The sequence below is a fragment of the Crocodylus siamensis genome, chromosome 2 (genome assembly GCF_052110815.1).
Source record: "Crocodylus siamensis isolate JL-2025a chromosome 2, ASM5211081v1, whole genome shotgun sequence".
In the NCBI taxonomy this organism is placed as follows: Eukaryota; Metazoa; Chordata; order Crocodylia; family Crocodylidae; genus Crocodylus; species Crocodylus siamensis.
The window spans coordinates 225080426-225094774 of NC_143396.1; the positions used below are offsets into that span (position 1 = coordinate 225080426).

The following is a 14349-nucleotide window of genomic DNA, read 5'->3' on the forward strand; positions in this document are numbered from 1 at the left end:
TAGGAAGGCCAAGGCAGAGATGGAACTCAGGCTACCGTCCAGGATTAAGGGCAACAACAAGTCCTCTTGCAAGTACATTGGGAGCAAGAAGAGGGCACCAGGCAATGCAGGGCCCCTGCAAGATGCAAATGGTAACCTTGTGGCTACGCCAGGCAAGAAAGCTGATATTTTTAACAGTTTCTTTGCCTCTGTTTTCTTGAACAGGGACCAGGCTATCCAACCTACCAAAGGTAGGGACAGTCTTGGGGATAGCTCTGTCAGGCCTTCAGTCAGTGCAGATGTAGTTAGGGATCTTCTGGAAGGGCTAGACATTTTTAAATCTGCAGATCCAGATGCCCTCCACCCAAGGGTGTTGAGGGAGCTGGTAGGGGTCATTGCGGAGCCCTTGGCTCAGCTGTATGAGCATTTGTGGTCATCTGGCCAGGTGCCGGGGGATTGGAAACTGGCTATTGTGGTCCCAATTTTCAAGAAGGGGAGGAAGAAGGACCCAAGTAACTATAGGCCTGTAAGCCTCACCTTGGTATTTGGGAAGATTTTGGAGAGAATCATCAAGGAGCACATCTGTGGGGGGCCAGCAGGGGAGATCATGCTCAGAGCAATCAGCATGGGTTCATCAAAGGCACATCCTGCCTCACTAACCTGATTGCCTTTTATGACCAAGTAACTAAATCCTTGGATGATGGTGTCGCTGTGGATGTAGTTTTTCTAGACTTTAAGAAGGCCTTTGACACTGTCTCTCACCCCATCCTCATTAATAAATTAAGCAACTGTGGCACTGATGCCTACACAGTTGGATGGGTAAAAAATTGGCTCACAGGGCGCACTCAGAGAGTAGTGGTGGATGGGTTGTACTCAAACTGGCAAGATGTGAGCAGTGGGGTACCCCAGGGCTCAGTCCTCGGGCCCGCACTGTTTAACATCTTCATCAGTGACTTGGACAAGGGGGTGGAAAGCACACTGTCCAAGTAGCCTAAGACACTAAGATGTGTGGTGAGGTGGACACACTTGAAGGGAGAGAGAGGCTGCAACTAGATTTAGATAGACTACAAAAGTGGGCAGATGAGACTAGGATGGGGTTCAGCGTAGACAAATGCAGGGTGCTGCACCTTGGGAGAAGGAATCCACAGCATACATACAGGCTAGGGAGTTCCCCTCTTGAAAGCACAAAGGCAGAATGGGATCTTGAAGTCATTATTGACTCCAAGATGAACATGAGCTGCCAATGCCAGACCGCAGCCAGCAATGCCAGCCATACCTTGTCATGCATTCAAAGGTGCATCTCAAGCTGGTCCAGAGAAGTGATACTCCCCCTCTATGCGACACTGGTCAGTCCGCAGTTGGAGTACTGTATCCAGCACTGGGCGCTGCACTTTAAAAAGGATGTGGCCAGCCTGGAGAGGGTTCAGAGGAGGGCCACCGGCTTGGTGAGAGGGCAATAGGACAGGCCCTAGGAAGAGAGACTGAGGGTCCTGAACCTATTCAGCCTCAGCAAGAGGAGGCTGAGGTGGGACCTGGTGGCTGCCTACAAACTCATCAGGGGAGATCAACAGCAAATAGGAAGAGCCCTATTCTCCCCAGCACCACCTGGGGTAACGAGGAACAATGGTAATAAGCTGATGGAGAATAGGTTTAGGTTAGAGATCAGAAGGCAATATTTTACAGTTAGGGTGGCCAAAATCTGGAACCAACTTCCCAGGGAAGTGGTCCTTGCCCCTACCTTGGGCAAATTCAAGAGGAGGTTGGATGATCACCTGTCTGGGGTCTTGTGAACCCAGCATTCATTGCTGCCTGTGGCAGGGGGTCAGGCTAGATGATCTGTTCAAGTCCCTCCTTACTCTAGCTACTGTGAAACTATAAGAGGAATGAGTCAGCGTATGCCCAGCTGGTGATCTCAGCTCTACTACTGATTCCTGACATAACCTTGGGCAAGTAATTTAATTTCTCTCTGCTTCAGTTTCCAGATCTTAAAATGGGGAAAATAATGCTCCCCTACCATACAGGTAGGTTGTGAGATTTACTGTGGGCAGATATGTGAAGCACTGTAAGACTAGAATGACATTGTTAGTATTATTCTCTGAGACACTGATGATTGCTACAGAGTATATAAATAGAGTGGAGGCAGGAGATATATGCAAAATTACATAACAATCGGTAGCTCCTTCTGGCCTGGAATTTGCCATAAACCCATTCACATTTTGCAGGAACAGCAGCTGTTAGGAATGGACTCACGATGCCAAACTCTAACCCAGACCTGGAGTTACCCCAGAGTTACAGAGCAGTTAGGACTTGAGGTTTATTGTATTATTAATGATCAAACTGGAGGTCCTTCCCCAGGCAAAATGCCACAGGAGTTAGTAAGTCAGAAATGAGTGATTGTAGTGGCTTGACACAAAGGAGACAACACTTCTAGAGATTCACTTCTAGATTTGGATTTTGAACACATACATAACTGAGGCATGTTTGGGCCTGAGATTTAGTTTCAGAGCCTTACTACATAGAGCTGGGTGAACTGGTCCAAATAAAATACAGGGTTGGTTTTTCAGAGGGTCCCACTTCAGCAAATCCTTGAAACACTTTGCAGTTTTATTATAGTAAACTTGAGCCGCAGCTGATAAGAGCATGCAGAGGCGAACCTGAGCACTTCTACACCCTTGGGTGGTGGCAATGGCACACAGGGTCACGTCAGTGGCTGGGCCACTGGTGGCAGCAGCTGGACCAGTGGTACAGTAGCTGCTTTTTTTGCACCACTGTCCTGCAACTTAATGCCTGGGACTGATGCCCTCGTTCCCCCCACCCCCCCGACTACATTACTCATGGCACTCAGTCCCTTTCAGAGCCCATCCATATTCCATATGGCTTCTAGCATTAAGGGCCGTGGAGTCAGCTGAGGTGTTCCTGCTGTCTGCAAACAATTCTGGCCTGTGTTACCTACTGAAACGAGAGTAAAAGCATGTGGGGGACTCTGAAGTTCATTTTGTTATTTAGGCATATTCTCTCCCCATCATAGATTGGCATCTTTTTTTAAAAGTAAAACTATTGCATGCACCACCATAAAATCCTAGTATAACAATTCTGTTCTTATTCAGCAACAATTAATTCACAGGCAAGCAGAATCTCTGGAAATCAAATTAAGGCTTTGATGTGATCACTGGCCATGGGTCAAGAAGGAAGGTCTTCCCCTATGTACAGCAGTGCTCAGTCACCTGGTCTAATTGGTATGTCTGCATGGTTGAATACAATGCTGTGCAGAGATACTTCAGCTAGCTCAGGTAACAGATCAACAGGGGAGATGACATATTATTTCTCTTAAGCATTACATAAAGACTGGTAGCATAGGTCTGTAGACAGGAGTTAATAAACCTGTGCCCAGATCCTGGAAAGCAAGCTTTCCCTAAATTCCCCAATCCTGTCCAGGCCTTCTAGATTTCATAGACATTAGGGCTGGAAGGGACCTCGGAAGATCATCAAGTCCAGCCCCCCGCCCAAAGGGCAGGAAGTCAGCTGGGGTCATAGGATCCCAGCAAGATAAGCATCCAATTTACTCTTGAAGGTGTTCAATGTAGGTGCTTGAGCCACCTCCGATGGCAGGCTGTTCCAGACCTTGGGAGCTCAGACAATAAAGAAATTCTTCCTTATATCCAGCCTGAAACGGTCTTGCAGTAGTTTATGACTGTTCAACCTCGTCATCCCTTGGGGCGCTCTGGTGAATAAATGTTCCCCCAGATACTGGTGGTCACCCCAATAAACTTATAGGTGGCCAGCAGATCACCCCTGAGCCTGCACTTTTCCAGGCTAAAGAGCCCCATGGCTCTCAGCCTGCCATCGTAAGGTCTGCTTTCCTGACCTCTGATCATGCACGTGGCTCTTCTCTGGACTCTCTCAAGCTTCTCCACATCCTTTATGAATTGTGGAGCCCAAAACTGGACACAGTACTCCAGCCATGTAGCATACCCAATGAACAATTCCTCCTCTTGGATCTGTCATGCAGATATCTTTGTTGCAGACTCTGCTTTCATTCTATGGTATAATCTCCAAGTTATCCCATAAGGAATAACTTCCCGTGGCGTGAATGCAAAGGTGCACTGTGGAATAAAAGAACTGTATTATAGAACCAAACAGAGAATTCTGGCTAACAATATGGCTTTGTCTAATAGCTTTGCAATAGAAAAGCATATAAGTGTGTGAACCTTAATTTTTATAATGTCTTTTTTATCTCATACACAATGTGGGTGGGGAAGGGCAAGGGCGGGGGCAGAATCTCTTCTTCCATTGTTATGGTCTTGATCAGTGCTGCTCAGTGTTTTGGCCCTATGGGCCATATGAATGGATCAGACACTACATGCCAAGACCAGGGCTGCAAGGCCTTGTGTCACATCTGCTTGGCCCCATGTTCCAGGATCAGGGCCACGCACTGCCACCCAGCCCTGCACACTGTCCTGTGCACCCAATCTAGCATGCAGGGCCATGGCTTATGGAGTTCCCCACATACCTGTAGGGAGTCCCGTGGGCTGGATGACCTGGTACAGGGAGGCCAAATCTGGTACACAGGCCAGGGGCTGAGCACCCTTAGTCTTGATCATTTTGTCTTAATCAAGCAAAACTCCAATTTAGATCAATGAGAGTTTTACCTGAGAAAGAACAGTAGGATAGGGTCATAGAATTCTGCTTTGTACATCCAAAGGATACCGTAGTCTTTTATCGTAGTATTGACATCTAATATTCAAATAACTTTTCAGGCAGTCACAGTTGGCAAATTCTAACCAGATCAAGCAAGAATATAGTAACCATCAATGAAGTGGTCATCAGCTGAAGTCTCGAAGACTGAATCTGGATTTGAACCTTCGCATAGTTGAAGGGTACTTAGATCTGGGCGTAGAGTCAGCCCAGCAGATACAGGGGTCAATGTGAAGTGTGGATCTGACTACAGATCTGGATAGATACATCCTGATGGTGTTTTAAGTGCAACTTTTTATATTGTGCAGTGGTCCTTACACAGCATATAAGTGTAAGTCTAATGACAAAATATTTGGATTAATGAAAATAATGAATAGCTCAAGATGCAGTTGTGCTTAACAGTCCTTCTGAAGAACCAGAAGAGATTACCTTCTTTCCTGGTATGGCTAAAATGTTATCTGCATTTTGCTTCGTAAGAAGGAAAAATGTGTGCTCTATTAAAAAATAAAAAATTACAGCTCCTGGTTTTCAGGTTTTCAAACTTATTCTGAGCAGCCAGATGGAGCGTTGCATTTGGGGGCTCTTGGTTTTCTGATAACTGCGCTTCAGTACTGAAAATACAATAACAAATATAAATATATGTTACACACATTCAGGAGTCTAATTCTGTTTCCAATTAAGTCAGTTGTAAAATTCTCATTGAAAGCAACAGAAGCGGGAGCAGACCTGAGGAGCAGCTCTCAGGCCTCTCCCCAAATTGTCAATGTGTCTTTCAGTGTCATCAGCATGTCTTAACTTTTGCTTTTCTGGGCTTGATGTAAAACATATGAAATCAATTAAAAGATTCCACACATTCTCCTATATAGACATTGGTCAGACCCACTACATTTACAATATTATATGGTATATGTTTGATATATATCGTATGTGATATATAGTATGTGTGTGTACTTACATATATATATAGTAAATGTAGTGTGTATATGTACAGAGAGAGAGAAATATCATTTGGAAAACATACAACGTAAAAAATGTTTAGTTTTAAAAATTTGAAAGTAGTTCCCTATACAGTAAAGCAAGTGGTGCTGAATATAACAATTAAGTGGACAAATGACAGAAAGGGGAATTATTCCATGAAAGTTGCCTTAAGTTAATGCCCATTAGCCATTCAAATCATTGGGAATGTTCAAAGGCAAAAGGATCCTATCTGAGGGCAGGGGTCCAGCACTGTTCCTCCCCCCATCCTCCAACAATGGTTTTGAATATTCTTGCTATTTGATGTAGCCTGATGTACTTTCTAAAAGTGAACACGTATGTTTTCCTGTAGTGCCTAACTAAATACAGACAAAATAAATACTCATAAATACATATTAAATACTCCACACCTCTATAGCACCTTTTGTCTGAAGATCTCAGTGGCCTTTAAAAAGTGTGGTATCATTAGCCTCCATTTACCCCAGAGGGTCAAATGAGGCATAGCAAGGCTATAACCCAGTTCTGCTTCTTTTGGGCAAATGCTACTCATTTCAGTGGGAGAAGGATCAGCTCCAAATGACCTGCTTAGTGTCAAGTCACTGGCAGAGCTGGGAACAAAATCCAAGCCTTCTGACTCTTAGTCCCCTGCTGTTTACACTGGACCAAACTTGTTTATTAGTCACCAAGCTAAATAAATTAAATCCAAGTCTGGAAAACTGACTTTTTTTGCTTCCAGCACTGGTTGTATCCTGTTTCCAGGGTCTGCATGCCTTGGAGCTACTGCTAGTGTTGCCATTAACATTACATCCTCCTTCAAAAACTTTTAAAGATTGGCTGCCACCTCAAGTAAAATGTTGAAAAGCACTCCATATAGGATCTCTCACATACTATTTCCCATCTTTCTTCCCCTGGCTTTGTGTATAGAGTCATTTACATGAACACAGGATCTTTGTTGCTCCCACTGCTTCACCTCATCTGAGCTGAGCATATTCTATTTGCGTGACCTTTCTATCAGCACCTTTTCCATAGCAGCCCAGCATGATGTCACGGGGGCATGAAGTGCAGGGAAGAAGCAGCTAGTTATACCATAAACTTAGAAGCAGTCTAGCAAAGATTTCTGTTTTCATGCAGATGTGTTCTGATAACAATAATCCGGGAGAAAAATACATATAGCAAAGCGCAGCAGAATATTCTCTAAATCCAATATTTTCCATGAGTTTGGGGCAGGCTTTTAATAGTCCTCCTTCATTAATAACAGAAGGATTAATTCCATGCTATCCAGTAACTGATAGAGCTGTAAGAATGCCATGATCCCCTCCTGAGTAAATTAATAACAAGTATTAATTTGTTCCAAAATGTACATCTGTTGTCTTATGTGCCATAAAGGACATAGTAGTCATTAGCACCAGTGTCCTGTGTAGCAAGTCATGATTAGAGCTGGGTAATGTATTCACTGCAAATAATTTACTTGTTAATTTTTTTGTTAGAAATGATCTGTGAGCAGGCAGTATTTCAAAAGCTGGGTCCTGAGCTGAAATTGTTCGATCTGCACAAACATAACTCAAATCTGTGAATTACTTGAGAACATTTAACCAATTTACTTCTAGTAGTTGTTCATCATCTGCTCTTAAAACTGTATGATTGGGCACCTGTCACATGGTGGTATTGTTGATCCCTGATTGGATAGGTGCACAACACAGACAGACCTCTCCAGAAATCCAGGCAATCACTTCCAGTGCAAATACTCCTGGGAATGCAGTTGTATATATGACATTCCCTTTTCTGTAACAATGGCTTTCTCTGAATGTCTGTGGAAGGTGAGTGAAAGGGGTTGTCAAGACAATGAAAGCAAAGGTTAGTGTTATAGTTAGTGGTTGTGAATTATAGTTTGCAATATCTGCCCAGCTCTGATCATGGCATCTACTTGCATGGTGTCAAAAAAATCTTATTATAGGCACCTTCTTTCTGCATTTTATATCAGAAGTGGATAAAGTGCAACCCAGGAACCAGATGCACCCCATGGAGTTCTATAAAGGAGCCATTCTCATCATTAGTGTGGAGGAGACAACAGATTCAAGCAAACAGGACTTGTTTCAAGCTGAAAAGCCACTCAAATCAAAATGAGGTGCCTTACACTTAGGCCTATAATCTTGACTCTGTGCATTTCCATATTAAAGATGAGGATGACTGCAATCAACTCTATTTTTAGGCAAATTAGAGGAAACCTACAGGTTTCTGGCAAGTTGCCACTGCAGCCCTCATTGAGTAAATGTGCGTGCTCTTCCTTTAATCTGTGTACATGGCTTTGTGTCAGATGGAGATGGGATAGTTTCTCTTCTGGTAGAGAGAACTGAGGTCTGTCTCCTAGAACAACCCCCAAAATAAAATTGTATTTATAAAGGTATGTGAAATAGCTGCCATGGTTTTTGTGCAGTACCCTGGTCCCCACAAACAGTAACTCAGGATTTAAAAAAAATAAAATTGTGTTCCCACATGAAAGAGCTTTCTACTGCATTATGGTGAGTGCCAGGTGATGCATTCCTCATCATCTACAGAAAGACAAGACCTCTCATTTTTTATCCAGGCTGGCATGCAACTCTGCCTCAAAGGCCATCTTGTCAAAGGTACGTGTGTTCGTCTCCTCCCGTACCTTTTCCCGGACGTGGAAGGATGCCCGGGCAATAGACCTGGCATTTTCCAGGACAGTTTTTTTCTCCCTGAAGAACTGCTCACTCCTCTCCAGCTTCTTCTCAATGGAGAGGAGGATCTCCCTGCGCCGCAAGTTCTCACACTGCTCCACTTTCTGCTTGTTCATTTTCTGTACCTTTTCCTTCTCCAGTCGGCTCTGGACCACCTTGCGGGCTTTCTGCTGAACTACCTCCTCAGCCACCTGGGCAGCATGCTGGAGCTTCCTCTCTGTGGCTCTGGCCAGTGCCTCTAAGTGCTCTTTCTGCTCCTTTTCTTTCCTCTCTGCTGATAATTTGGCTCTCTGGAACTGCATCTCCCCCCGCTTGGCCTTCTCCTTCATGTCCTGGTTCCTCTTCTCTACCAGCTGCTCATAGTTCTCCTGGGCCTTGTTCAGGTTCATCTCCAGGGAAGCCTTTAGCATCTCCTTTTCCTCTGCCTCATGCCAAGCCAATTCCTTGAGCAAGGCCTCATGCTTCACCTTCTCTGCTTGGTGGAGCAGCTTCTTCTCCTTCTGCAGCTGCAGCTCCTTCCTCAACTTCTTCTGTGCAGCACTGAACAGCTTCTCCTGCAGGAGCTGTTCCTCACGCTCCAGGTGCTCCTTCTTGTCCTCCTCCTTAGACTTGAGGTTGTGCTCCTGATGGAGCTTCTTCTGCTTGTCTTCTCGGCTGGCCCTCTCCAGCTTCTCCCTCTTCATCTTCTCCTGCTTCTCGGCCTGCTCTTTCCACCTCTCTTCATATATCAGGCACTGCCGCTGCTTCAGCAGGGTTGCCTCCTGGTGCTCTTGGCTCAGCTTCCCCCGGCGCTTCTCCACCTGGGACTCCCACATCTTGTGGCACTGCAGCAGCGCCCTCTGCTTCTCTTTCTCTTCCTCCTCCTTGCGCTGCTCTGCTTGCCGCCGCTGGCTGTCCCACTGTAGATGTGCCGTGTACCTCTGCTCATTCAGGAGGCTGGTTTCCTGGTGCCTGGCAATCATCAAGGCCGCAATCTTCCTGTCCCTCTCTGACACCTCCTTGAGACCCTTCTTCCTCTTCACCTCCTTGACGATCTTCTCCACCTTCTTGGTGGTCTGGGGGGAGTGGCTCAGATCCCCCAGGCTGAAGCTCCGGCCCACGAGGGAGCTCATGGCAGCCACCGTCCTAATCCTGGGGATGCTTTTGGCCCATTTGTCCCCAGGGCTCTCCCCACTGTAGCAGGAGGACGCCCCCGAATCGGAGGAAGTTTTGGCTGAGAAACCCTCTCTCCTCTTTTGCAGGGAGTCCAGGGAGTGGCTCTTGGTCTTGGTCTTGGTCCCTGTGGGGGTGGTCCCGGCGCTGGCCCCCGCCTCTACCCCTGCCCCTGCCTGCGGGGCTGGTGAGCAGGTGCCATCTGGGGGGGCTTTGAAGGCCAGGCGGGAGGCAGGAGAGGAGGGCAGGCTGCCGCTGGCCAGGGGGGTGAAAATCCTGCGCTTCTCCTCGCGGATAATCCTTTCTCTTTCCTCCCGGCACCGCCGCAGCTTCCTCTGCCTCTCCAGCTCGTAGGCCTCGTACAGGCCGGCGGCCACCCTCATGGAGCGGCCCGGGGCCTCCCGCACCAGCTCGCCCAGGGGCCGGGGCAGCAGCTCCACGGGCTTGACGGCGCAGCGGGCGCAGGCCTCCAGCGAGCGCGGGCTGGTCAGCACGTAGCGGCTGCCCTCGGCCGCCGGGCAGTCGAAGTTGTACAGGTCCAGGTGCAGCAGCGGGGACTGCTCGCGGGGCCGGCCCGGCTCCCCCGGCCCCGGCGGCTGCGGCGGCGGCTGCGGCGGGGCTCCCGCGGCGGCTGCGGCCGCCCCGTCTCCCGCCGCGCCGCCCGGGGCCGCGCGCTGCTCCTCGCCCGGCTCCGCCACCGGGTCCACCATGGCCGCGGGCCTGCAAGGACACGGGCCGGTCAGCGGGGCGGGGGGCAACGCCCGGGGGGGTGTTGTGTGATCCTGGGAATAGTGTGTGTGTGTGTGTGTGTGTGTGTGTGTGTGAGTGACAGAGAGAGATCCCGGGAGTAACACGTGTGTGTGTGAGGAGGGGGGTAGCAACAGGCCAACACCCCCTTGGTATTCTCAGTGCAGAACTGCGGGGTGCGTGCGTGTAACACGTCCGTGGCGGGGGGTGTGAGGGGAGTGTGTGATCCTGGGGAATAATGTACGTGCGAGATCCCGGGAATCTCTAACGCACGTGTGGGGGAGGGGGAGGTGTGTGTGTGTGTTTGTGGGAGACAGAGAGATCCCGGGAATAACACGTGTGTCTGTGTGCGCGGCAAAGGGGCTGTCAGGCTCTCCGGGCTGGGCTGCAAAGAGGGAGGGAGGGAGAGAGAGAGAGAGAGAGAGAGAGAGAGAGAGAGAGTGTGTGTGTGTGTGTGTGTGTTAGGGGAGTAGAAACAGGCAAACACCCTCAGGTTTCCCAGTGCACGAGCCGTGCTGTGTGTGTGCACGCCGCAGCGCGGCGGCCGCTGCCTCCCCCCACGTCCACACGCCCTGCCCCGCCCCCCCCCCCGCACCCGTCCCTCTGCCCCCGGCAGTGGCCGCTTCCCCTCCGTCTGCCCCTGAGCCGGACTCGCGCCCCCCGGGCTGCCCCCTCCCCCCGCGGGCTTTGTCCCTCGGCCGCCGCCTGCTCGGGGCTGCGGCGATGCGGGCGGGCGGCCCGTCCGCGGCTCCCCGCACACACCTCACCTGGCGGCTGCAGCCGGCTCCGCGTTACTTCCCCCAAGCCCTGGGCATCGCCTGGCCCCTCCCGGCCTCGCATCCCTCTCCCCTGCAGCGCTCGCAACTTACCACCGCCTCCCACCAGAGCTGCTCCTGGGAGGCTGGGATTTGATGAGCAACTGGGTTTCTCTAGGAAGGGGGGGGTGAGGGGTGGCTCCAGTTTGCGCGACAGAAGGAGAGAGGCAGGAAGGAGGGAGCTATGAATAAATGATGAGCCTCTCTCCAAGGAGCAGGCTAGGGTTGGGAGGCTCGCAGCCCTGTCTGGCAGCTTGAGGAGGGGCTGGTGCATGGGATAGAGAGGACTCATTCCCCCGGCAGCATATCTTTCTCTTCCCGCCCCCCGCCCCCTTTAAAAAGAAAGAAAGATGCTCCAAAATAAAAGAGCCAGGTGCACCTTCCTGGAGAGGAGCCACTGCTGTAGAAAGCAACAGCTGCTGCAACGACAGGGCCTGTGTGGGCTGGTGTGAACGCTGGCACCTAGGACTGGCAGGACCTGCCTGGAGCAGTGGCCCTCAACCTTTTTTTGTACCAGGACTCATTTGTAAACAGCAATGACCTGTCCAGTGCCCCTCATTCCCGACCCACTGCGCCCCCCCCCCCCAAGTGTTTAGGACATGGGCTGGGTGTTTGGGGCCAGGGAGCAGGGTGTGGGTTAGGGGGGGTCCTAGCAGGCTGGAAATCTGCCAGCTTGCAAGGGAAAAGCCACAGTTTCCCACATTTTTCTGCTTTAAGGGATAATCCATTTTTAAAGTTTGTTCACAACTCTTTCATATATTCTTGCAGCTCACTTTTGGGTCACAAACCCCAGGCTGAGAAACCCTGACGTAAGGGAGGTGTGGGATCTCCTTCATTGCAGGCTCGCAAGCTGAGCTTGCATAGGCATCAGTGGAGCTCCTTGCCACCAGGTGTGGTGAAAGCTAGAGGCTTAGCCAGATTCAAAAAGGGATGGGACACATTCTTGGAGGAAAAGAGCATCAGTAGATATTGAGCATGGGAGTTAGGGCCATAGCCTCTGAATCAGAGCTCCCTGGACTTTAAATACTGGAGGCTGCAAGTGGGAAAGAAACAACAGGGTCATACCCAACAATGGAGTAAAACAGGGTCATACCCAGTTCACTCTCCCTTGCAGCATCCACTCTGCCACTGGGTGACACAGGCCTATATGATGTGCCATTTGGTCATGGGACTGGGCCCATCATGGGGAACTATAAGCCTCCCTTAAGAGAGGCCACTGAGGATGTATCAGCTAAATGTGTGGGACAACCAAAAAGAAAATGGGAATGAGAGTGAGGTTGTAGGTTAATAACTAGGGCATCAGAAGTAGACACTGAACTGTGTGACACAAGAGACTGGGCAAGATGAACTGATGGTCTGCCCCATTCAATGGCAAGTCTTATGTTCTTAGTCTAGGATACTTTAGGAAAGGGGTGGCCAACCTGTGGCACAGGTACTGTAAGTGGCATGGGCAGCCTCTGTGGATGGCATGTGGGAGATCAGGGGGGAACAAGCAGCACAGATAGAAGAGGGAGCAGAAAGCAAAGCAGTGGATTGGGTAGGGAGCACAGGGCCAGGAGCAAAAAGCAGAGCAGGCAGGGAGTAAAGGGGTGGTAGCAGAAAACAGAGCAGCAGATCAGGCTGGGGAAAGGGAGCACAGTAGCACTTTCGTGCATCTCTCGAAAAGGTTTGCCCCCACTGCTCTAGGAATAACAATGGGATTGGACTTGATGACCCTTTTGACCCTATTTTTTCCATTTTAGCAGTGCCTAGAAACTCCAAGGGTGATCATGGCTCCATTGTGGTATGTACTGTACATCTGTGTGAAAGGAGAGAGTCTGCTTGCAGGAGTTTACAGTCTGTATAGACAAAACAGAAGTAGCTGGAGGAGGAGGGGGGAGAATTATAACCCCATTTCCCAGATGGAGATTTGAGGCACAGAGAGATTAAGCAATTTGTTCAAATCCATGTAAGAAATCTATGGCAGAGCTGGAAACTAAAGCCCAGTCTCCTGAATTCTAATTCAGAAACTGAACACAAGCCTTCTGCTGCCAGTAGCTGATCTGTTATCACTCTGGTGTTTTCTGCTTGCTGAGTAGAGCATAGAAGACAGAAAAATACATGAATATGCAAATATATTGTAATAAATTAACAGCCCCCTAGAGTTTGACAATTAGCACCATTATCTTTCCATGGGCATTCCACACTTTACAGCCTTCACCTCCAGAATAAAGTGTTCCTTGCTGCAGAAGTTTTTTTGGGTAGATGTGATATCTTTTATTAGACCAACTAAATAGTTGGAAAAATTGTTCTTTGCAAGCTTTCGGGCACAAACACCCTTCCACTGTTGATTTTAAGGGAAATTTCTGCTACTTTTCTGCAATATCATTTCTAGATAACAAACCTGAGCAGGTTTTTTTTTCCAGTAGCCAGTTCAAGGCAACATTGCTGCTGTTAATACACTTCATTGATACAGTTGCAGTTTAATCCATCTGATTTGAATACGATCACCTGGCCAGTCAAAGGATGGCTTCAGCTCATGGGTACAGTGCAGTCTGGGGCCTGGGCATGGTTCAAAAAAGCCTAAAATGGGGCCTGGGAAGGCTAAGCCACTGAATAGGCTTCTGGGCTTCAGTGACAAGGGACTGAGCTAACAGAACCTTTATTGCTGTCTGATCTGTTTCCTTGCATACTTCTAATGCATCCATGCCAATCCACCAAGTATTTACATGGCAAACTCTTCCAACACAGTATTTGTTTACCCAATATGGTAGATTCCCACGACATATAGGTGACAAGTATTAAAGATTAATAAATTAGATCAGTGTTTCCCAAAGTGGGACGCACTTTTTCTGGATTAAAATTGGTGGCATACTGCACTGTTATACCCAAAAAGGGTTGGGGGCGTGTGTGATTATATACCCATACAGGTGTGTATGCATTACTCAGTGATACCCAATCTTTTGTCCCCATGGGCCAGATAAGCAGTGCCGGGTTGGTTTGTGGACCAGATCCTGTCTATGAACCCAATCCTGCTGTATGGAGCTGGAATGACCAGCACCTGTTCTCACCACTTGGGGTTTGGAAATTTGGTGGTGGGTGAGGGGTGGCAGTATTCCTTGCCACTGCTCCCCCACCACTGAATTTCCAAACCCATGAGGAGCCCCACAGGCAAGATAATATGTCTTCATGGGCCAGATCTGATACCAATAGATAAAATATTATTTTTCATGGCACACTTTTGCCACTTCCACAAAACACTAGTGTACTACAGCACACCCTTTGGCAATCACTGGGTTTAGATGCAT

At 48.7% G+C, this 14349-nt stretch overlaps 1 protein-coding gene across 3 annotated transcripts; it reads right to left on the bottom strand.

Annotated features, from left to right (window-relative positions):
• Positions 1 to 2804: 2804 nt before the first annotated feature.
• CCDC177 (coiled-coil domain containing 177) lies at positions 2805 to 11171 on the bottom strand. 3 transcript variants are annotated; one of them, XM_090033231.1, is made up of 3 exons: positions 11117 to 11171; positions 8300 to 10220; positions 2805 to 5285 (listed from the first exon to the last, which is right to left on the bottom strand). In XM_090033231.1, the coding sequence occupies exons 2-3, from the start codon at positions 10208 to 10210 to the stop codon at positions 5280 to 5282; spliced, it is 1917 nt and encodes a 638-aa protein (XP_089889357.1). In that variant the 5' UTR covers positions 10211 to 10220; positions 11117 to 11171; the 3' UTR covers positions 2805 to 5279. The 3 variants fall into 3 exon arrangements, with proteins under 3 accessions (XP_089889357.1, XP_089889355.1, XP_089889356.1); XM_090033229.1 differs by having other exon boundaries at positions 2805 to 10220; XM_090033230.1 differs by having other exon boundaries at positions 2805 to 10220; positions 11015 to 11129.
• Between the last annotated feature and the right edge of the window lie 3178 nt (positions 11172 to 14349).